The 24382-nt window shown below is 45.7% G+C and overlaps 3 protein-coding genes across 4 annotated transcripts; 2 read left to right on the top strand and 1 right to left on the bottom strand.

The window, feature by feature from the left end:
* Positions 1-1807: 1807 nt before the first annotated feature.
* On the top strand, positions 1808-10990 carry LOC117861385 (histone-lysine N-methyltransferase ASHR3). Of its 2 annotated transcripts, XM_034744932.2 has the most exons (12): positions 1815-2408; positions 3858-4004; positions 4443-4604; positions 4963-4989; positions 5953-6070; positions 6205-6304; positions 6533-6580; positions 7234-7327; positions 8088-8166; positions 9074-9245; positions 9321-9401; positions 10399-10990. In XM_034744932.2, exons 1-12 carry the CDS (start codon positions 1947-1949, stop codon positions 10742-10744), a joined length of 1836 nt encoding a protein of 611 aa, XP_034600823.1. In that variant the 5' UTR covers positions 1815-1946; the 3' UTR covers positions 10745-10990. The 2 variants fall into 2 exon arrangements, with proteins under 2 accessions (XP_034600830.1, XP_034600823.1); XM_034744939.2 differs by lacking the exon at positions 6533-6580 and having other exon boundaries at positions 1808-2408.
* A 789-nt stretch (positions 10991-11779) lies between these two features.
* Positions 11780-13456, bottom strand: LOC117861405 (S-adenosylmethionine decarboxylase proenzyme). Its single transcript, XM_034744958.2, has one exon. It carries the CDS (start codon positions 13290-13292, stop codon positions 12090-12092), a length of 1203 nt encoding a protein of 400 aa, XP_034600849.1. The 5' UTR covers positions 13293-13456; the 3' UTR covers positions 11780-12089.
* Positions 13457-15351: 1895 nt separating this feature from the next.
* Positions 15352-18914, top strand: LOC117861413 (cytochrome c oxidase subunit 6b-3). Its single transcript, XM_034744970.2, has 4 exons — positions 15352-15512; positions 16592-16680; positions 16804-16885; positions 18623-18914. The coding sequence occupies exons 1-4, from the start codon at positions 15504-15506 to the stop codon at positions 18674-18676; spliced, it is 234 nt and encodes a 77-aa protein (XP_034600861.1). The 5' UTR covers positions 15352-15503; the 3' UTR covers positions 18677-18914.
* Positions 18915-24382: the final 5468 nt, after the last annotated feature.

The following is a 24382-nucleotide window of genomic DNA, read 5'->3' as shown; positions in this document are numbered from 1 at the left end:
GACTTTGGGAGGCAAGGTTTGGACTATGAACTTGAGCAAGATCTCCGTGACGAATCATTGAATGCCTCAGCTAATGATGCCGATCAACACGCCCAATTTACAGTTTTCCAAAAGTTGCTTGTGATGCAATCGTCAAGTTGACTAGCTAATTTACAGATACTCTTGCTGATACCTGGAGCATTCGGCATATATTTGCATCGTGCTGACATCCGGTTCTTTATGTCCCTGCATTGTAATGTTAGCATGATGGGTAGCATAACCTTATTCTATTGCAAAAGTGACTAGCTCCATGGCTCATCAGGAGATCAGTTCTGTGATCGGCCAATCGGGTACGGGGAATACGGGATGTGTCTTTGAGTTTGGGTGGGGAAAAACACTCGCCTATCTGCCTCCGCGTAAGCCTTAAAGCTTCTGCATTCATCGGGACGAAATTGCATGTAATGCGATCGTCAAATCATCAGTGTGTGCTCCTGTTTGTGGCCTGCTTCTTGTTCATTCTTCCTCTCGTCGGACGCCTCGCGGGACGTGCGACACCGTGGGAGCAGCAGGGAAAAGAAAAGACCACCTCGTACCTCCGCGGAGGGAGGGAGAAAAAAAAATCCAACGGGAGCCACCGAAAAAAATCTGACGCGGGTCGGCCGGCAGCGGCACATCACTTCCGCGCGCGCGCGCGCGCGCGTCGTCTTGCCTTTGCCTCATGGCTGAATCATGGGCCCATTTGCCATTTGGTGCGGCCGCGCCAGTTCTTCCGTTCGTAAATGCCTCACTAGCACAGGCTAGTTTTCCCGCGCAGCCTTGCCGCGCTCCCTGCGTGGCCCGCCCAAGCGGGCCCAGCCTCCACTCTTTCTCGACTTGGCATTATTACAAGCCGCCCTGGCATATATGCCATGGCCCATGGGTTTTTTTTAGATCCACTTTTCTAGAAAATTGATTTATCAGACTGATTAATAATTGGGTAAAATAATTTGAAAGTCTGAAAATTTTAAGGTTTGATTCAATAGATTCAAAGTTATCTGGAATCATGTTTCCAGTCCCCGTGTTTTTTTCTATAATGGTGTGGATCCTTGACAAAATACGCTACAACATAGTAGCACGAGGGAATCTTTGCCAACTCAACTTTTTTTTTATCATTACGATAATCATTGATAGACAATCATTATTCAAACTAATCGGGCATCAACAACACACAAGTTATTGCCTTCGGATTTTGATTCAGCTTTTCACATGAGCCATGGCTTCTTTTAGAAACTAAAAGAATATGATAAATGCATCCGAAAATGCATATTATTGTAAGCACAATTTTAGTTCAGTATCGTGGAATGTTTATACTGCCTCGAAGTAAAAGAATTTGAAAGCCTCAAAAACTTAAGGTTGATTCAATATATTACCTATAGCTGCCCTTTTTTCCCTGTATATCTATCATTTATTTTGAATATTTTTGCCCTTTTATTGAATAAATAAAATTACTATCCTAAAATTCAAAGTTATCTGGAATCAATTTCAATCCCCCATGTTCAATAGTATTTTTTTCATAGAACTTAGCGGACGAAAAGAATACGATAAACGCATCCCGAAATTGTATATTATATTGCAAGCACAATTTTAGTTAAGTAACGTGGAATCTTTATACTGCCTGAAAGTGAAAAATGAGCAAGCCCTGCAATTCAACTGGCACCACAAGAAAAAAAAATTAGCAGCTGTCGAAGCAAAAAACGATTTCCACTACTCTAATAATATTGAAGCAAATACTACGGATGAAGCAAAAAAGTGTGAGAAAAAGTCAATAAAAATTCAGAAAAAATGGCTCCCAAATCTGGCGAGACACGGGAGTGAGGAGTCCTCTTCTTCCCCGGTGCTCACGTCTTCCGTCCATTTCCACGTCTCCGACCAACCCCATACCCAATGCCCTCCAAACCCTAGCACACAGCCCCTCCCCGCTGGCGGCCATGCCGGATCTGAGCACAGTCTACCTCCCTCCTTTCCCCGAACTCTCCGTCGACGCCGCGGGGGACCTCGCCGACGACCACGCCGGGGATGCCGCCGCCGCCGCCGCATCGATCGACGCGGCGCCCGCGTCCGCGTCTTCGCCTGCCTCTGTGGACGGCGGCGGCGGCCCCCTCATGCTTCCAATGGAATGTCGATGGAGCGGCCGTGTCCGCACCTTCGACATGGGGGGCGCGGACGCTGCGACCACCTGCCCGGCCGCGCGGCGCGGCGGCGGTGGCGGTGGCGGTGGCGGTGGGAAGAAGCCGTCACTTGCTCCGTCACCCGGGACGTCTCGGGCGCAGGCTCCAGCTCGGGGTCCGATGCTCGAGAAACGCGTGAGCGAGTGGGTGGCTAGGAAGACAGCGGCCGGCGTCCCTGCCCACCACTGCGTGCTGCCTTTCCTCACCGGCGCGCCAAAGGCGGTAAGGATTTTTGCTCGAAGTGCTTCGCGTTGTCGGACCAATGTTTGTTTCAGCTCACTTCGAATTCCCATTTAACTCAAGACTCTTTATGTCTGGGCGGATCAAGCAAAACGCAGCTAGAACGCTTATTCGTTCTTGCAATTCAGGTCCATCCGGGGAATTCTTTAGCATTGTGGTGACAATTACATCTACGCCTGAGCATTGTTAATATGTAATCATTGTGTGCGTGCGTGTCTGTTTCTGTGTTTCACTCCTTTTAGTCACTTATTATTTGAGATTTAAGACTTTCTTGACAGTTTGCAATCAGTTTTCCTTTAACTGTGACATACTTTCAATTATGTGCATTGGTAATATCAAAATAGTGCTAGTATGTTTGTTGTTAAAATGATATCAAATTTAAACTTAATAGCTTTACAGCTCTGTCACCATGGGAGGTCGGGAGCTAATGCTCAAAGTTTCCTCCAAGAATAAGAGACTCCGAAAAGCCACAATATCCAAATAGCTTTGGGCAGATAGTAGAAAATATGGTGGGTTAACATTGCCTTTGGTCCCAAGCAAACTGGGATAGGCTAAAGATGAAACCCAAGGACAGGCAAAAAGATAATATGATATGTGTAAAAATGTATCGAAATTGTGATGGTGACCAGGGTTCTAGTGCATGCCCCTAGTGAAAATACTATTAATGCAACATTCTGTGGTTTCTTAAAAAAATCTGAAAAATCATGTACATACTTTATGAAGTCAAAGAAACTAGCAAAAATTCAATTTCAGATTCATCTGTAATATCACAGTTGATGAAACACAAGTGGTACTGTTAGCACATGATGAGCAATGCTTGTCTATTTTGTTTATTGGCATCTAGGATGGATTTGACATTTATTTTTTTACAGGTTAACAGTTAACTTATCTGTATGTAAAATACTATATGCAATTTTTTTTGAAACGTTGCAACATTCTGAATCCTTTAATGGAGACGATCCCCTAGATACAAAGCCTGCAACCATTTTATAAAGATTTCTACCTCTGAATTGCTTATTGTCCCATAACTTAAACCCATCATACTTAGTATGCCTATCTATCAGTTAAAATTTGTAACTGCAATACATTAATTCTGAAGTTATCCCTCCTGTCATAAATCTAAGTTGTTTAGGACATTGATGTGATCTATAGGGTGGAACTTTCACTAGCAATTTCTATTAAAATATTATACCTAAAATAAAAAAAGGATTGCGTGCTATGGAAATGCTTTCTTGATGAATCTACTGAGATCAATCTTACATTATTAATTATTATATTGATGATCAAAGTTGAAAAGTTTGATTGTTAGGAATCCTAAAACGGATTATAATTTTGATCAGCAGGAGTAATTAGTCTTATTCGTTGACTTAGGATCCATTCTCTGTTCCTTTCATCTGGTTAGCATCTCATACCTTCTTCGTTTGTGCAAAGGTCGAATGCTGTTTGTGCTCCAAGACTATTTATGCTGGAGAAGAAATAAAATGTTCGGTTGCTCGCTGTCCAAAGGTGTTCCATCTTAACTGTGTTGTGAAAGGTACTTCAAACTTCACCGCTGAAAGCTTCAGGTGCCCTCAACATGTAAGTTCCAATTTTATGGCATGGGGCGCTTTTCAATTTGTGCAACTTTGCATTGGGGATGTAACATTTTACCAAATATACAAGTCAGAACTATAGATATAATATTAATTTCAAACTTCTCTGATTATCATACTCCAGTGTCATTATTTTTTATATTATGCTCTTCTCTAGCTATTCCTTTTTTCATATTAGTGGATGATACGTTCAATATATGATTGCAAGATTTGACGGTCGGAAGGCAAGGCATGCAGTGTGCATTGTAGATATCGTAAATGCAACAATAATATAGAGATTTATCTGCAATAAACTTGGGTTTTGCTATTGCAGTAGATGCACCTGTATTTTGTTTTTCAAATTATGTTTTATTTCAGTTCCTGTCCTTGGATTGGTTACATTACTTGATCATTAGGGACATCTGTTTAACTTTCTGCTTCTTAGGCCTGTATGGTTTGTAAGCAAAAGATGTTCTTTTGGCGCTGTGGGCGTTGTACAGTTGCAGCACATACGAAATGTGCACCATGGCCAGTGATTCATCTAAAAGACAATCGAGGAAGTGCAATTTGCTGGAGGCATCCTTCCGATTGGCTTCTGCAAAATGAGGTCTATCCTTTTTTCCTTAAAATTGCTCACTTCATGTTGTCATATATGAAAGAAACAATAACAGCTTATCCAATCTAATTTGATAAACAGGCAAGAGGGAAACTTTCTAGTATGAGTTTTTAAAAAGTTGCATGCATATTCATTGTGTTTTCTCCAAGCACAGTGCTGATTCCTCCATTACATTCCAACTATCTTTTTGTTTCATCTCTAGATCCTTGGAAGATTAATACCAAACAAGAATATGTTACCTTTGAGGTTTAGCTTGGACAATATTATGACAATGCATCCCACACACCCTTTTGTTAATATTTGTAATGGTTGAGGTGGCTGACAGGAATACTTTGTTTGCTGGTGACAGAATGCTGACTTTACCAACAGCATAGAGGTGAGTGCAAGCATGACATAACTGCACCTTTGCTATCTTTTCTTTTATGATTATTTCATTCATATAAAGTGTGCATGTTGTTTTCTTGAATAAACCATTTTCAGAGCTTCTTTAGCAGCCTATCTTTATAATGGCATTGCTGGGTAGGTTTCAGAATGTGCTTTTACTACTCTTAAAGAAGAAAAAAAATAGTTAGTGTAAACTAATGTTTTAGTACTTTTTCCACTATTTGTTTGCATGGTTGACCACTAATATGTGTATAAGTATTTGAATGGCCGCATAGAAATGGTATTAGCATATAAAAAAACTCTACCAGCGGGGGAAAGACTACCCCCACGGCATTACACGAAGAAAGAAATCTCAGCCAAGCCGGCCGAGAAAACCCTTGAACCCCGGCTTCACCCTATAGGGCCGCACCATAACCTGGCGCAACCATGACCCATTGGGTTGGCAACCACTACAACTACACCTGGTAGGAGGGCCCAAACCAACCACAGGTGCCACAGCCTGGCGGCGAGGAGTTTTTTATGCTGCCACCAGGATTTGAACCCTCGTTGATGTCTCCCTCAACTGGGGAGCTTACCACTACACTACAAGAGTGTTGGCATATTAGCATATATGATTACGTCTTTTAGTTACGATCTTTGCTATTATGCTTTTATAAAAACTTATGGCCATGTTGCATCTTGGGGACTGGGAAGTCGAAAACACCACATTTTTGGAATTAATGGCTATTTTTTTTATTTGTACTTTGGTAGTTTTTAGTACTAGTGATGCAACTGGAATGTGTAGTAAAATAAAGATTTGATGAGGAACATGGTTAAGTTTCTAATGATGTAAAGCCTCAGGAAAAAAAGATTACTTTGTCTAGTACAACTGTAGAAGTACTACTGTCTCATCACGATGAAGTGCATTTCGTATGCGATAGTTATTCATGGCTACACTAACATGCTTATTTCATAGGAAGTGTTTCGCCGGCTACCTCTTCCATATGTTAACGAAGAATTCAATATTGATTCAACCATTAGGGATTTTTCTGAGGCTGTTTACAAGCCACCCCCCTATACGTCCATCAGGCGCAGTATCCTAAAGCGTTACTTGTCAGTAGTGAAGATTTCTATTCTTTCTGGAGCTATATAGTTAGATGAGCTTTTTGTTTGTCTGCTTTTCATTCTTGCACAAGTACACCATGGTTATTTCCTTCATTTGTAAAAGATGTATATTTGATAAAAAAGAAGCGCACTAGTGTTCATGTGGATACTGGGTGCACGAACTGCAGAGCTGATTCTACTTGCAAAGAAGATTGTGAATGCAGGTATTTGTTCTTGCTCTATTGAAGCTTGCCAAAGACATGTGAATTGCTATTTAAATATGCGTTCTAAACATGGAACCAGAATTATTTTAGCAAAGAGAAGGCATAAACATGTGTTATCTGATTGTATCAACACTACCATGTTATAGCGCTGTTTTAAAGTAAAGATATAGTCTATATCGTTGTCTTCCCCTATAGTGCACTTCTATAGTTTTGGTATTGTGTCTACAGGTTGCAAGAGACTTGCACAAAATCCACATCTGTCACCTCAATTAAAAGGTTCTGTTATGTATGCTATTTGGTACTATGTGTTTTGTGGAAAGTCTTAGTGTATAAGCTGTCTCGCACTTTAGAGGATGTTCACTCCCATGTTATAGTGCTGCTCTGACCATGCAAAAGCTGTTTGGAATAGGATGTTCACTGGAAAATGTAGGATTTTCCATTCATTTTAATGAGCACTATCGAGCGCTTGAAACATCATAATGATAAAGAATTTCGGTAGATAGGATTCCTTTCTCTTTGATTTTAGAGGAATTCCACAGTAATGAACCCTCATTCCAACCTCATTGTCTATCTTGCCCTTAATATATCCTGTTACCCACATGTTTCATGTGGTTTTAATCCTATGGTTTTCACTCCACTTGGACTTTTATAATATTCCTGCATTTTAACCTGGGCCTAAGTTTAAACGTTTGAGCACCTACTTCTTAGCAATTATTCATATTGTTTTCTGCATTATAAGCTAAGCAAATGCAGTACCATATTCACTGAACAGTGGCACTGGTACTTGTGCATATTATGGATGTTTGCACTCATGTATTACTAATATTTGATGAATAAGTTGGCATAATCGTTTAGGAAGTTCTGTATGATGTGTATAGAATCCATACATGTTTACTTTCCTCCAATGAAATTTGATTTTGACTTATCAGGGGTCTTTCGATGAGTTGTTCCAAGAATTGCCGCTGCTCAGATCTATGTACCAACAGGCCATTCCGCAAGGATAAGAAAATTAAAATTGTTAAGGTAGCTTTCTTGTCCATGATGTGCTTACTTGCTTTTCTAGGAACTTATGCCACCAATTTATTCACTCCTTATTTCCTTTTAGTACATAATAGCGTTGCATGTTTTGGTTTTACTTAAAGTTTTCAAACTTTTTAAGTTTGTAAGTTTATACTTTCTCAAGAGTTTGTGCATCAAAGTGATAGGTTGGTGTTGCCTAATCTTTGAAACACTGATTTGTTTAGGAGTGGTATTAAAGGTAATATGATCAGGAGTGTTACTGTTACCTTAGTGTTAGACTTTTAGTTAGTGCGAGTTACAAAAACATCCAACATATCTTTTTAAACGTCGCTAAATGCACCATGGATAGAAGTGTGTGGATCCAGATTCCCTCATCCATCAGGCCTTTAGGTTTCTTACTATCTACTGCTGCCATAGTAAACCCTGTACATTCAGACCTGAATATCCCCTTGTATGTGATGCAAAACATGTGCCAATGATAGGGTGCTCAGTGAAATTGACCTGGCATCATGTATGATAGAGTTCACTTGGTTCGATAAAAAGAAAAATCACACACACCTGTATGTTTGCATCTCCATATTGGCAATAGAGGCCAATTGTTTCTATGAAAAAAAAATCAGACACATCTGCATGTTTGCACCTCCATATGGGCAATAGAGGTAGCGTGGTTTAGCGCTGCCAGAATAATTCTTTTTCTGAGTGCAATTTTACTTAGCATTAGTTTTCATTTGATTATGACCACAGCAGCATTTTCCCTTTACAGACAGAGCATTGTGGATGGGGTGCTGTTGCATTGGAGCCATTGGAGAAAGGTGATTTTGTAATTGAGTATGTTGGTGAAGGTAAGGTTTTATTTTCCTGCTATAATTTTAGTTAAAAATAGAACCAACAGAAATAGTAAGCTCTTGATAGATGACCCTTCCGCGCAACATTTGTGGTGGTGGGGTCACATTTTGCTATGTTCTCAAATATGGTCACATTTTTGCTATGTTCTCAAATATGCAGTTGTCCATGCAAATTTTAATGCGCTCTGTCTCTCCAAAAAAATTACTCAAACTTTCCATTATCATTGTCCATGTACCCTTAATAAGTTAGTACTCCATCTGTTCATCAACATGAAGGCATTTTTTAGGAGTTCTCAAAAGTAGATTTTGACCTTTAATTTCTCTTGCAATACATTGTCGAAAACTACAAAATTGATATCAAAATTCATTTGAATGCAAATCTATCGATGCAGTTAACTAATTGTTGGTCAAAAGTTGCAAGGGTTCTTTTAGTTGAATAATAATTTTGCCAAGGTAAATCTTGCAAGTTGCCTTATGCAAGTTGTAAAGATATACTGAAGGTAGCACATAGCTATCATGGCTAACCTGAAAGTATATGCTGCCTGATGCTTTTTCCCAACTGGGGACTTAGCATTATTTTTGAAAAAAAAAACGTTCAGCTACAACTAAAAACAGGGACACTTACTCATCATTTGTGCCTCAGTCTTCTGTAGTATAGCACTGTACATTGTGTTAAAACGTTTCTCTTATCATTCCCTTTTTGTTTATGGTTCAGCTTTTCCTCTCTGAACTTCATGCTACCATCATACTGGGACCATTCACCCTTTGGTCAATGGAGAAATCGGTTTACTGAAATTTTGCTGCTTTGCTTCTGATTTATGAGCTAATCCTTGTGAAGCTTATTGTGTTGCACAGCTTCGCCTCATGCATTTTTTTCCTCTCTTTGTTTAAAACATTTTTTCAGTCATTGACGACGCCATATGTGAACAAAGGCTTTGGGATATAAGAACGCGTGGTGACAAAAACTTCTACATGTGCGAAATCAGCAAAGATTTTACAATAGATGCGACATTTAAAGGAAATGTATCACGTTTTCTAAACCACAGCTGTGACCCCAACTGTAAACTCGAGAAATGGTAATACTGTGTTCTTGAACAAGAAAAAGAAATCATGTTATATCACGTTCCTGATTGTTTCTATGGCTTTGCCAGGCAGGTTGACGGTGAGACAAGAGTCGGTGTCTTCGCCTCTCGTTCCGTCAAAGTTGGAGATCCCTTAACCTATGACTACAGGTATTTCAACCAAATATTTTGTTCTATTGCACTTATGAAAGGACATGCATTCTTAATTAAAAAGGCTAATATATATTTTCTTGCACTGCATATTTGATAACAAGAAAACGCCTCCCTGCAGTCTGCTGATTGCAGTGACACCAAAAGAAATTTGTGAAATCTAGTTTGGTAAGGTGGCGCCAAAGTGATCAAACTAGCATCTGCATCCCCTTGTAGTGTTTTGATGTGATCAATTATTTACCAGTCTAAAATCTTAGATCTAAGAACCATTTCTTTACCTTTCTGTGTGGTGAATCACAAGTGCAAACTTTCGTACCAGAGACTATGATACTTATTTATTTAGCTTTTTTAATGTTCTTTTGCTCTCTGACTTGCATGCATCTTGAAGCTTACAAACATAGGCCAGGATGGGAGATTAGCTTAGCTTTAGTTCTGTGACATCCGGCCCAAATTTGGGCCTAGTAGTGGCCCATGAGCGCAGGTGCGCATGTTTAGTACCACCTTACTAGTTGAGCAAGGGTGAAGCCAACTCATAAGCCTTTATCCTCCAGCCATAGAACCTTCGGGTTAAACTTTTTACACGAAGCGAGAACAAAAGTGTAAGTAGGATGCTATGTGTACGTGTGCCCGCTCCTCGGAAGGGTTGGGTGGTGCAGTTTGGAGGACAGGGTGTTACAAGTTCAAACTGCTTTTATGTTTTTCAAAGATGCCATAGACAGCCCATTTCATATGGCTAAATGGTTGCAGTAGACATTGTTGCCACGTTTTCCCCCTGAAATCAACATAACTATTCTGTTGGTTCCTGGTCTCAAGTCTCAACTACTAGTCTACTACTGCCCTTACCCTTAGTTTGCTAACCCAAACATTGGCACACTTTTCTTGTGTTTTTGAAAGACCAGGATTAAATTCAGAGGGGACACAACGTTTTCTGAAACTGAACTGTGTATATTTTATCCTCTTTGCTTTGAGCAACAATAATTTGCTTGTTTTTCTGTAGGTTTGTGCATTTTGGAGAGAAAGTGAAGTGCCATTGCCAGGCACTAAACTGCCAGGGATACCTGGGCAGTCAAATAAAGAACCCAACTCAAAACTATCTTGCAATTGTAGCAGAGCAAGAACAGTTGAGGGAACATTCGCCCACACAACGACGCAGCTCTGCTCCAATATTGGAGTCAATGGCTCATTTGTTACCCTGGGCCAACTGTACAGAGGCTTTTAACCTGAGAAGTAAAGGCAAAATAATCCGGCTATGCTGGGCCGGCAAGAGGAAGAGAACATCCCTCGCGGTATCTTCAACAAGCATGCCAACATTGGTGAGTGAAGTTCCTGCTGCGGATATCTGATTGCCCGAGCTCCTGCTGAAACAGCAGGCATATGCTCGTCCTGTACAATAATTTCATGGTACATTCTTTATATGCATTGGTTGGAAACAATTCTTTCACATTGCTCATCTGTGTTGTAACCTACCACATTCTTTATTTGATCTCATAGGGAATTCATTCAGTTTACAGTTGGTGGTTTGTGGAAACCATGTACCCAGATTTTCTGATGCAACTAATGTTAAGTTTCATGTGATGTTTTTTGCTGTCCATGTATGTGAGAATAAATTTGCTGAGTGCTTTTTTTTAAAAAAAAGAATGTCACCCTTTTGAGTTGGAAAAGAGCAAAAGTCCCAGCAGCCTAGGCATGACAAACGCAACACAGCCAGACAGACTACTTGAAGCAAAAGATCATCCCTGCAAAGACGACCTAGCTAAATCCTACTGTCTCGATCAACTTCATTCCTCCTGTCTTCTTTTGTTTGCATCACTGTCTGCATCGGTTCCATGATTTGGCATGTGCTGAGTTTATTGGTCATCTCCTAGTAATGACGTAAGATTCCAGATGGACGTGGAGAAGACGGTTGCAGAACATGTGCCTCGCGCTGCTCGGTTCAGACAAGCTCCACGTACCTCACGCCCGGAAGAGAAGTCTCATTTGGCAATGCCATCATAGTAATCCAGTCGACTTTGCCGGACCGGTTAACGGTTGCCCCCGATCTCCAGCAACCACGAGAAGTGCCCATCTTAATCAAGAACTAGATTCTCGCAAGCTAGTGGCTACGAGACGATGCTGTCTGAGTGTGAGCAGATGCCAACGTCCCAACCACGACCAGCGGCCATGGTCGAATCCAGTTCCAAAGACGTCAGTCATCAGGTTCGTAACGGCCCCGTAACATTGGCGCAGCCATACATACATTCTCTTCACATTGCGCGGACCAGAGAGAACATGCTCCTTGGAATGAAATACTCAACATGAACGAAGGCAATATACGATTGATGATATGCCTCCCGAATCGGCCATTATAACTTGAATAAGATATGTAAGTGACACTGAAATCACATAAAAAACACTTTATTCATATTTCAGATTTTCATCAAACAGAGGCTTTATCGAGTCATAAAGTTTATCACAAACAATACCGGCACATCGGCTCACTGTGGCAGACAGAGCTGGCCACCTAGAGCATTTTATTATTCATAACAAGCATGCGCCGTCACAGCACCATTACACAAATTATATAGCATAAACAATCTGGCTTGGCTGCTTCACAAGATAACCAAGGGCAGCAAATATGCTTGACAGAACTCTCAGGTCTTCTCTTCGATCTCCAAAGTAGCACATCAGCATCAGCATTTCACATCAGCATCAGCATTTCAGCTTCTTGGCTACCCTTTCCTCAGTCTCATCCGCCGCATCCTCTTCCCAGCACAGGGGGGCATCGAGCTCACCATTCTCAGATCCATTCTCAACACTGTCACAACCAAAGCCATGCAGGACAGACCTCGGCGACCCAACTGCAGCTTTGCCAGTAGCAGTGAAGCTCTGGTAAATGAGCAAGCCACCAGCAGGCAGCTCCTGCTCAACCATGTTGCTGCAGGCATAGGCCTCTACATCCAGCTTCTTACCCCAGGTCTTTGCGTTGTCCCGCTCACCGAAGATGGTCACAGCAACAGAGAACTCAGATGGGCCAAAGCACCTCAGCACCCTCTTAACCAGGTCATCATAGTCGAAGGAGGCTGGGTTGAAACCCATGACCTCATAGCTTGCATAGCTGAAGCCATCCTCTGGGGTCACATGGATGGTGGAGAATGCAGGGCCATGGATGGCGTTCATGGAGTAGCCGCAGGGCTCAAAGTCAAAGTCGCAGATCTCCATCTCCGGGATGATGTCCGAGATGCCAGAAAGCTTGGTCATCTCCTTAGCACAGGAGATGTGGCCATCTGCAGAGGTCTTGAAGAATACAGAAGCTTTCTTCTTATCGAGCCCAGTCATGCACATCTCCAGAGTAACAACAGGCTCCTCGGGGTGCTCAGTGGCGTAGTAGATGTGCCATTTCTGCCCAGGCTTTACAGGATCTCCAATCACATAAGCATTCCCACCGGACTTGAGACCACCGAAGTAGCGGTTGAGGAAGGCAACTTCATCGGCGAAGTTCTTGTGTGGGGAAGGTTGTGCATCAGGGAATATGAATGTCCCACGGGAGTATTTAACAGCAGCAAGCGGCAGCGAGAGCTCCTCAGCAAGCTCAAGAATCCTCGGAATGGCAAGCAGAAGCTTGGTAGTCCCGCAGGTCTTGATGACAACCTTGTATGGGTACACAAACAGGCTTGACTCAGATAAGACATAAGAGTCAAAGTCCTCGTTTGAGAGCTCAGACACAATGGTGCACCGTGCAAGGTCAAGAACAGAGTCAATCTGGGCGCGCGAGAGCGCGCGCAGTCCCCTTCCGTTGGGGTCAGCGAAGACAGATGCCTCAGAGAAGCTGATCTCAAGGCGCTTCTCATATCCCTCAAACCCAATTGCAGAGACTGGGAGAGGGGCAGCAGCAGCACCTTGCGGGACTGCCATTGTTTCAAAGCAAGATGACAGACAGCCGAGGGAGGAAGACAGGAAGCAGTTTCTAGAAATCCCTTTGGTCACCAGAAAGCAGCTAGCCAGAGAGATTTAGGAAGATCAAAATGATTGCAGGTGGTTTCTAAGCTACTAGGACGGGATCGACGAGAGGGCTATCAGGATGGCTTCCTCGTGCACTGCAAGAGATGAAACAATCCACACTGTAAGCACCAAATCATACAAGAGCTGCAATTATATAGATAAAATGAAGGAAAATCGTCTTGTACATACGTTCGAGTAAGCAGCAGAGAACTTCTTGATGCCGCCGGCAGGGCGGAGGTCTTCAATGCTGTAGCCGAGGGGAGCTTCGTACATCAGGGAGGAACGACTACTGCTAGCCTTCTTTTTGCCACCCTTGGACTCCATTAGCACATCAAATTTTCACTGCAGAGAAGAACCGAATGATCAACTGGTGAGAAACTACAGAGATATGTAACAGATCAGGGATTGCAAACCATAAAAATCAGAGAAAGACTTCACTAATTTCTTTGTTGAACTATATTCCTATTGTAGTTAGTTCAAAACTATCCAAATCCTGGTAATTTGGGAGCATAACAGAAAAGAATAAATTGATACTCACAACGGGCGAAACAGATAGTTCAAGATAATTGGAACATATATAGACACAATCTACACAAAATTCTGAGCTGAACAGAGACCCTATCCAAAATTATGGGCAATATTCTCCCACGAATAATTAATTCAGGCAATTTGATATCCTTAACATCGCAGCAAAGAAATACGATCACCATCATCTATCTATCTAATTCTTCGTCAAAGGCAAATAATTTCCTAACCACCAACATCTAGAAGAGGAACCTCAGTAAACCCAGCACCATCAAATACCAGATCAAACAAACATCATAGCACTAGATTAGATCGAAGAACAACAGCATACGGGGGAAATGGATCTTACAATCCCACGACGAAGGCCCGAACCTCGCTGCGAAACCAGCGGCCTGGACAATCTCAAATCCCGATCGGCGGGTGGGGGACGGAAAAAGAAATCTCCCTCTTCTCCTCTCCGAGAAAGCAGGCACACCGAAGAGATGGGGATTGGGGACGGCTAAATGGATCGATTCCTAGCCAACAACGCGGTGGGGGCTGAAGATGAGAACGGAGGACACGGGCCTGGCCGTGTATTTATAGCGCCCGGATCGAGTGGAGGAGGAGGCACCTGGTCCACTGGACCGCACGGGGCGCGGATTCGGCACGGCATCGGCCGCGGATGCCGTGGACCGCGCTCACGTAGTGCCAATCGCCCGCGCCCACCTTCCCCATCCCGGTCAGGCTGTCACCGTGAGGGCGCGCGGGAGGGTGACAGGTGGGCCCTACGCGGCGACGCGTCGCCCTTTTGCTTGTCCTTGGCGCGTGGTTGTTGGGGGTCCGTCCCTCCTGGATTCGTCGCGGCATCGCCGCCGTGGACAGCAGGAGGTGGCGGCGACTGGTGGCTTCGCGTCGCCGCTGGGCAGCGGCTGGCGAGCGCGGGGGGCGCCCAGGGCCGTGCAGCTGGACGGTGGCGGAGACGTGCCCGCTCACCGCGATTCCACGGCGTCCTTATCCTTTGTCTTTTGCGCCGCCGAATGTCAAAAGGGCTTCCGTCCCTTCTCGTTGAAACTTGAAAGCCGCTTTTGGACTCGTGCCGCTGGACTCCGAGGCGATCAGGATGGGCGGCCGGCGCGGGGTGGATCCAGTCACTTGCCTCGCTCACACGTCACAGGCTCATAGTAGTCGTCGCGTATGCTACAAATCAGCGTTCACTGAAAGCTGGCTGATGCTCAACAAGATCGACTCGTCGGAGTCCAGAATTCCTGCGCGTGCGATTTCCCAACGACAACGGGCCTGATAGGCCCGGCCCAAGGAATTTGGCGTCAACCGGCCCGGTTTCGTGCAGCCTGCTTGATGGGCCATGCCCATGGACCAAGTGGGCTGAACGGCCCGGCTTCTTGTGTTGGCAGCTAACTGGATGGACCGAAAGGGCCGCGACATTTTCGGCTGTACCTGGTGGGCTCGATCTTCTCTTCTCCCTCCTCCTCTCGGTTCCGGCTCGCAAAAGCCATCGAGGTTGACCCGACCGGAGTCCGGAAGCCAAGTGGCCACCACCTTCCCCGCCCACCGCGCGCCGCCGGGAACCCGCCGCCGTCTCCAGCCCCCCTCCGCACCACGATGGCCGAGGTGAGATCGCGATCCTCTTAGCCCCTTCCGCGCCATCTGCCGGATCTCTTCCCTCCTGATCCTTCCTGAACAAGCTCTGCGTACCCGCCGTTACGTCGCCGCCGGTAGATTCATCCAGTCTGATCGGACGAATAGGTAGCGGCGACGCAGGAGATCCTAGGATCGTGCGGGAACATGATGATGGCTTCTGATCCCTCATCGGTTCAGAAATGCGGGGCTGTATCTCCTCATCCGCGGTTGCAGATTCGGCGGGTATCAGGGTAGGGTTCGCAAACGCATTTCGGGGCTTCATCGAGGAATTCTTCACTCGTGCCTGCCCCCAGAGTGTCGATTACTCATTGAGGGATTGTATCGATTTTGAACCACCGAAACTATGTCAAAACATTCGCTTTTTCTCGGTATATTACAGGAATCGGTGGAAGTGGAAGGGAACAAAACGTGTCTTAGATAGAGGAAAAAGTAGAGGAGAGACAATGTAATTTGCACGGGACTTCGGACATCAGAGTTGCACGATCCCGGTCATAGATTTGGTACATGTCAGAATGAAATAATGATATTTCCACTCCTGGAGTCATCCTTGGCCCATGCAGTGTTGCAGCAAGATAGTATTACAGTAGTGCTATATGTATTCTCTAATCTGTGTATGTTTTTTATTAAACTGCATTTTGTCGCTGTCTTGCTGGTTTCCACAATATGTTCCTCTACAATTTTTGTTGTGTTATATTGCTGACCGTAATTTATAATAGTTTGATTCTGTCATGACTGCTGCCGCCTACCTGTATTACCCATTTCATCATTTAGCATCTACAGTCTTTCCTGCACACCTCACATTGATGAAAAACTTACCTTTCCTATGCTGCTATGCTTTGTGAAAAGTCCAGTTGTTCTTTTGGAGATGATCATGGCATTCTGGCATTTCAGTTTAGCTATACAAATAGCCAAATAGGCCGATCTTGTCAACTTTGCTTTTCACTATGCTTCTTTGTTTTTTCTTTCCTTTTTATTCCAGCCTCTGTAGAAGTGTTTTGTGTGTTGTTTATTGTCCGTCGCAAGTTTATTCATTTGCTTATATATGCCAGATTGAGATAAAAACAGCACCTGCGGACTTCCGCTTCCCTACAACAAACCAGACAAGGCATTGTTTTACTCGCTATGTTGAGTACCACAGGTATAACCATATACTTTGTGTAACTGTAACTTTTATACTTTGTCAGCATTTTCTTCTTCAACTTTTTAGGCAGTGCACAATCATATTTTTGTTACTAGTTTCTCCAACTTTCATGGAATTCAGGTGCGTGAATGCCAAAGGGGACGATGCTGGCGACTGTGACAAATTTGCCAAGTACTACAGGTCTCTTTGCCCCGGAGAATGGGTGAGTGCATTTTCCTTACTGCTGCCATTGTTAACCATGCTTCTGGGGAACATATCTTTTTGAATGAAGTGCTCCCTCAACCCTCTAGCCCCTTTCTAAGGCATACCACGATTTTTGCTTTTGGCCGGTATGTTAGGCGCTCGTAGTTACCGGTGCAGGCGATTAAGTAGATGGGAGGAAGTTGATGCATTTTTGCATACGCATGGGATGATTAAAGCATCCGCTTATGGCAAGTTAGTCATCCGTCTGTCCAGCTTTTTCTTTTTTTTTCCACTGCATATCATTGATGGACGGTTCAGCTTTTAACTTGCATGCATGCTGATTAATCTCGTGCGCATGCTCCCACCCTTTGTCTTGGTATGTGGCTTTGCTCCGGTGATGCCTTAGAAAAGGGACCGGAGGGAGTAATATACAAATGATAATTGAATTTGCAACCACCATTTTTTTTTCTTTTTCTTTTGGACTCGAAAATCATGAAGTTATCAGTATGCTTCAGTGGACGTACCATTTGTGATTGATCTAATCTAACTACGTTGAAGCCCTTGCCTTGAGTAATACATTTTAAATAATCTTCATTCAGCTAATAGTTTTTTCTTGTAACCTGAGTTAAGTTAGTTATCTTTGTCTTTGTTCAGTGTCCTGACTCAGCCAGGGGTTTGTTGTCAACCGGCTCTTCTTGAGCTAGCTTTTCAATAATATTCTCCCTTCCCAGTGACTGTAACCTTTAGGTGTCATGTAGTAGGCTGTACGTATGGCCATGGATATGCTTGCACATGCAAATAGTGGCATGGGCATGCGAATTTGCACGTCACAAGTAGCACTTGCGCATTTACACTCACTTGCTTTGTTATCAAATGCGTATCATGAAGAGATGGTCTCACATTTACCTTGACTTGTTTTAACGTCCAATTCACATCAAGAGGAGGTGTTACACATTTACCTTGACTTGCTTTGTATCTTCTCAGCCCCTCCACTTCTGTTTGTTGCCAGTAAAGATGCATGCAAGAATTCATGATGTGTGCAGCTCTTGAACGATACATTCTGAGGGTCCCTGTTTTTGATGATAAACAGTGGCTGTTTGTCTTAGGCAAAAATGGTTCTGTGTTTTGAATGATTACTTTGCTTACTTGCATCTAGTAGACAATGGATGTCGGAAGATAAAAGTGGACTTAGTTGTTGTCGATACCTCGATGGAGTGTCATTATAGCATAACATGTGCTGTTTCTTGATGACGGAAGATGAAAATATCTGTGCCAGCTAAACTAAACTTTACCTCCGAATTACTATAGGAAAGAGCGTATTACTTCACCTTCTTGTACTGAAGCTTTTTAATATTATTCGTCAGTAGATTTACTATTGCTGTTACTGGCGGTCAGCCCTTCATTTGGTGCATCAGATACATTAGCTGGATTTCAGAAGCTACCACAGATTTACTCCACCCTGAGGCCATACTGAAGCAATCATATTTTGTCCATGTTAGAAATCCAGTTTATATGATACTATATGGATACTGAATATCCAAAGGTTTCAAACACATGTCATATTGGCTCTGATCTAGTTTTCAACATTAATTTTTCCTATTGTTCCTTCTACCTTCCAGCCCCGTAATGTAACCTGTGATGCTTTTCTTGTGTTTGCCGATTTGCTTATTTTTTGTATTACGTTGTTATTTTTCAATTAGAACTGTTATGTCTGCTTTCTTTGGAATCGTCACCAGCTGACTGTTTGCTGAACCAGGTTGAGAAATGGAATGAGCAGAGGGAGAACGGGACGTTTCCAGGACCTCTCTGAATCTACTGCCTCAGACATGCCCTTGGACTAGTCAACACGTTGGCCAGTCGCACTGTTCCATTCTGCATTCCTGCTTTCAGAATCGTCAATGCCTTTGTCCTTCAACCAGTCGCTACAAAACTGTTAGTGATGCCCTCCTTATGCTGTTCTAATAATTGGCTACAGTGACCTCACATGCTGCCTTGTGTTGTGTGGACCTCATTTTATTCGCGTATAAACGTCTGAATTGGAACTTGCATCCTTTCGTGCCTGTGACTGTACCTCCCTGTACTGCCGCCTTTTGTGTCTTCAACATGCTGGAATTGTAGTAATGGCTGGGAATCAGGGTAGGACAATGATTACATACTGCCCATGAATGTGGGTGTACCGTGTACTTTTCCCGGGGTAAGATTTCAAAATCAAAGCTTTTTTACCTGCTGAGGTCCAACCTTCTGTGTGTGCTGGAAAGTGTAGGAGTAGCACATGTCAATGAGAATTCAAGGTTGAATGTTCATTTAGTTTAGACAGTTCTTGCCTCGATCGGATCGTAACCAGTTCTCATTTCCATCAAATCTTGATAGTTTTGTTCCTTATGTTCAAGCACGTAATGATCACTTTGTGTTACTATATCGGTAGCAGACTAGCAGCGTAGCACTGATCAGTATGTTCCTCTTTACATTACCTCTTCTGAAGCTGTTCATCAATTTGGAAGATCAGCTTAGGCCCTAGTGTGCTAAATCTGATACTGAATGTTACTGAATGTTGAAGCACGTAACGTAATGATCAGTTTAGGCCTCTTCCTCTTTACATTACCCCTTTGGAAGCTCCGTTTAGGCCCTGGTATGCTACTACATCTGTAACTGGACTCCAAAGTTTAAGTAGTCTTTCAAGATAATGGTAGCTGCCATTTGCTGCCTGGTTTCTGTGATTGTCCGGATTGTTCAGCTGTGCCGTACTGCGAAAAAGCGATTCCTAGGGTAAAGTATCGCTGTGCCCTGCAAACCGCAGGCGCGCAAATTTGACCGGGGGATGAAAACGCCAGGTGAACGCCCTGTTACCTCTTCACTCGCTGTCGGGCTGCTGCGTTATTTCACTAGCCGGAGATGCGCCGGTAGTAGTTTGGAATCCGGTGCGATCTGCCGCCCCGGCCCTCGCAATGAGAACCGTGTATGATAGCGACACTTTTGTTGGCTGTGTCCGAAAACATTCCCAGCCTTTAGTGTCTGCTCAGCAATGGAGTCACTGTTGGTGATTAGTCCCTACTGGCGCTGTCTCGATTGTTTGATCCCCTCATCACCTCGCTCGTCCAGATGCTTACGTGCACCGGTACAACCTTTTTTTTTTGGTTTAACAAGTTTTTGCCATCTGCAAAAAGGATTGCACAGTGGATCCGTCCTGTCACGTAGCTAGGAACGTCTCTCTGGCTTGGCTAACTGTTCTGGCATTTACGCCTGACTGCCGCTCTTGGCGACTTGACGTGAAGTCTCGCTCTGGCGCTGCCGGCCGGGTTTCAGACTCGCAGCAAAGCGTGCACAGTCGCATGCAAAATGCCCGGCTCCGCCCGCCTCAATCATCCCTTCTGCCGCTGGCGCGCGCTGCGACGGCAACAGGCGCCATTCAATTCCCGTGTAGGCTCCACGCCGACGTCGCCGCGCCATGCCGGGCCAGCCAGTATTCCGAGCCCGCGAGCAGCGCGGCGCCCGGCGCGCCACGGCCATGCCTGCGCCGAGGGATCGATCACCAGCTTGGTCGACGGCATGGGCCGTCGCTGCTGCACCATCGGTCACGCACGCGCGCGCAAGCTGACACGACCCGGCCTCTTCGTGGTGCTGGTGCAGTTGCAAAGCTTCAGGCCTTGAACGCTTCACTACGCCCATGCGGCATTCAGAGCTGGCATTAATGGGGGCGGCCGGTCACGCGCTGTGCCTGGCTCGTTCTAGGCAGGCATCGATCGGAACGCCGGTCGAGCGTGCAGCTCGGCACGACGGCCGGCGGTCGGTCGTCGTGCGGTGGCGCCACCATGCTTGGGGCATCGCATTCAGAGCGCAAGTTATTGCGTGGCATGGCGAGGGACACGGGGAGGCTCCCGCGCACGCGCGCGCGCGTACACCATGCCCCGGGGGGGGGGGGGGGGGGGGGGGGGGGGGGGTCTCGCTCTCGCCCCTTCCTGCTACGCACCCGATGCAGGAGCTTCTCGCACTCAAAGCCGCCGCCGTTTGGAACCGCGCGTCCTGCCTGCATGGCCAGGGGTTGTGCGCGACGGGATCGAGGGGAACCGGCGTGCGTTGTTCTCAGTGGTGGGTTCGGTGTGTGGATCGATTCGGTATCGGTGCTGCCGAATCAGCGACTGCGCACGTTGCCGAATCAGCGACGACGTACGGTAGATGGGGTCTAGGGACACGGTACATGAGATGCATGGTGCAGCACACGAGGGCACGTACGGCGCACAAGAGAGTGCCGGGGCGCGCGGGCCGGCGGGTGACGTCGTCGTCGTCCTCTCTGCATTTTCCTGCTCCGTTTGAACAAGAGAGTTTTTGCATGTTATTAGCGTGATCACATGAACTAACAGCAGGAGCTAGATGCCAGCTGAGATATGCCGCAGTGTGTCAACAAGCCAACCGTATATATCGTCCTTCCTCCCCAGTTGGGTCAACAAGACTACATCAGCATGAGAGGAATGCAAAAAATAACAAGGCAATGCATGACAATATAGAATACACCAGAGACTTCAGTTCCACTACACACCCAGTACTACCAAAGTGTCCATGCTAAAGTACAGTAGCTGGAAGGCAAACACACGACTAGGAAATACATCAGGCGACTAACTTTATTACACCAAATAGCAGAGTTCATGCGGAAGCACGTAGCTGAAAGGCAACAACGCACGGCAGCACGACACGGGGATACATCAGAAACTTTAACTTCTTTTCCAGTACACTGAACAGCGGAGTTCGCACGAAAGTAGTGGCTAGCTAGCTGCAAGTGTTCCAAGCTCAAGAGGGATAGACGGGGACAGGAGGGATGGGAGGATTGATAGGTGTGAGATGAGGAGAGATAGGCGCGAAGGAAAGAATATTGCGAGGTAGGAATTCATCTTCAAGCGAAAAGTCTTGCAAGGTCAAGAAGACTTGGCTTTTAGCTGGATGAGAAATACCCACCGGAGCAAAGAGAGGCGAACAGCTATGGAAGAGAGCGGAGGGCATAGGGTGTGGTAGAAGAAGCTCGGTGAGGATAGCGCCGTCACAGAACAGCAGCGCCGCGGCGCTCGCAGCTGGGGCGAGGCTTCAGCCGCTTCCGCTTCTTCCTGCTGCTGGTCGCCCTCAGGCGCCCCGTGGAGGCTGCAGCAGCCGGAGACGGATCGCCGGCGGCCGGGAAGCTTGGGCAGCAGACCGGGAGGAAGCGGTGGCGGTGGTTGGGGCCAGGCATTTTGGTGGCTAGAGGAGAGGAGAGGGAGAGGGGAGAAGAAGAGGTGTGGCAAGAACGGTGGAGAAGAAGGGCTGGCCTCCCTTTATATAGCGAGGAAGAGAGGGAGGAGTAATGGCCGGGGACGGGGAGGGAGGCAAAAGGGAGGAAGCAGGCGTCCGGTTAAGAAATGCCTCCCTGCACTAGTTCTCTCCCTGTCTTTTCTTGAAAGAAAAAAAGGAGGAGAAATGGTCCACGGCACTGGCCTACAACCAAAGTTCAGGACGGGTAAAAGAATCATGTGATTCTTCAGTCCTTTTTACTGTCTTGAAATCCCGTGGAGGATGTTACCCTGTTACTGCATGCACAACCCACAGTTGCACCTTCAAAAGCATAAACAGATTCTACTAATATCACAGATATATACTGCATGTTACCATCTACCACCAAGCAAATTTTGAGCTTGAACAAATACCTGTGCAGGGAGAAATAAAAAAGAGAAATCAAACATGAAAAGAAAACAGGTAGTGGATGCAAAGGTTGTGTAGATCATGCATGGGTCTGATAGTGCTCACCATTGCTATTTACAAGCTTTTCTCTCTCTTTTTTTCTTTCTTACTATAATATAGATTGTGGTGAGAATCTTAGTTATTGCCTGCATTGAGAGAAACGGATCGTATATCTCCAAATGGTAGAGCTAGCTGATTGGGAGGTCTTAATCAAGAGCTGGACTGTGCGACTGTTCTAGCAATATAATGTGGAACGAAAGAGGTGGGAGGTCGTTGAGCTAAATGACCATCAGTACCCTGCACAGTTACATGATCTATCTTCGATTCAGCTATTGCATGGTACATGGCTATTAGTACCAAGCACAAGCTAAGGGTGCGTTTGGTTCCAGGGACGAATTGGGAATTCCACTTCATCCCGCATTTGATTTGGAGACAGGTGAGACGAGAACATCCCTACGAGGGAATATACCCCAAAGATTTGGGACGGGCTCGTCCCACTTCAACGCCGTCACCTCCCGTCGGACAGGCGAGAGACAAGGGCGAGCGTGAAGGGCCGGCGGCGGGCGAGCTCCACGGTGCCCTCCATGGCCGGCGGGGGCGAGCTCCGGGCGAGCAGAGGCCCATGGCAGCGAGCTCCGGCGAGCTTGATCTCGACGACAGCGGAGTGAATCGAGTTGGCGGCGGCGGCGGCCATGAAAGGTGGAGGCGGCCACGGGCGTGCCAGCGCGAGCGAGCTGGAGCTCTGCCACGGCCAGCGCGGGCGAGCTGGAGGCTGGATGGAGAAGATAGGGATGGAAGAAGATAATTGAAAAAAATAGATAGACAATAACAAATGGGGTCCACTTCTAGATGACAGGTGGGGCCTATTTACTGTCGCTAACGATGTCAAAATCATCATCCATCCCAACCTCTCAATCCCTCGTACCAAACAAAGAATTGGAATGCACTCATCCTTCTCAATCAAACACGAAATGGAACCGTCATGTCCCTAAAAATGAGGATGGAATCATCCCATCCTATCCCGTCTCCAAACCAAACGCAAAACAGAAGGAACGCCAATAAGTTGTTGAATCGTCGAGACAGCCCTTAATTCCTCACTTGGATCGCGTACGTAAAGGTGGAACAGAGCGGCCTGCTGGCAGGATGTGAAGCTAGCAGCCCTGCGTGCCTGTGCCTCTTTATGGGCACGGCAACAAAACGCCTTTCATCCCGGCCGGGCCGGCCGGACGGCGACGCCGTTCGAGCCGCTTGGACTCGCACGCGCCGTCGCCAGCCGGATCGGAGGAGGATTATAGCTAGCGTGACTGCACTGTACACCGGCCGGCACCCTGCGCGTTCGAGTTATGGCGAATGAAACAGGCAAATGGGAGCGTTTCAATTCATGGGGTCCCAGGACCCAGCAGGGTCCCTGCTGCTCTCCATTTACGTGCAGCAACAACGAGCGGATCTGCCGCGTGTTTTAATTTCGAATCCCCCTCCTCTTCCCCGTGGTTTTTCGCGCGTACGTTGGGGGAACGTTGAGCAGATATAACAGATAGCTGTTGCACGGCTAGTTTGCATTATTGTGCGTGCGCGTGCTTGCACCAACATGCACAACGAACGGTGGCCACATGCATCTTGTTGGGGCTGCCATGATGAGATCTTGCCAACTAGGGAGTGGCCATCCACGCACCATTTCTGGCAGTAGTCGTAGCAGAAAAGCCTTGCAGACCAGCCAGAAAATGTTGCTGTACTCGGCACCATGCAACCGCTCGCGGACGGTGGTTGCCAAATCGGCCATGCCCAACACGGGACTCTAGGGTACCGGACCAATCTC

This window comes from Setaria viridis, chromosome 1 (genome assembly GCF_005286985.2).
Source record: "Setaria viridis chromosome 1, Setaria_viridis_v4.0, whole genome shotgun sequence".
NCBI classification, from domain to species: domain Eukaryota; kingdom Viridiplantae; phylum Streptophyta; class Magnoliopsida; order Poales; family Poaceae; genus Setaria; species Setaria viridis.
This window is presented reverse-complemented; position numbering and strand designations above follow the sequence as displayed.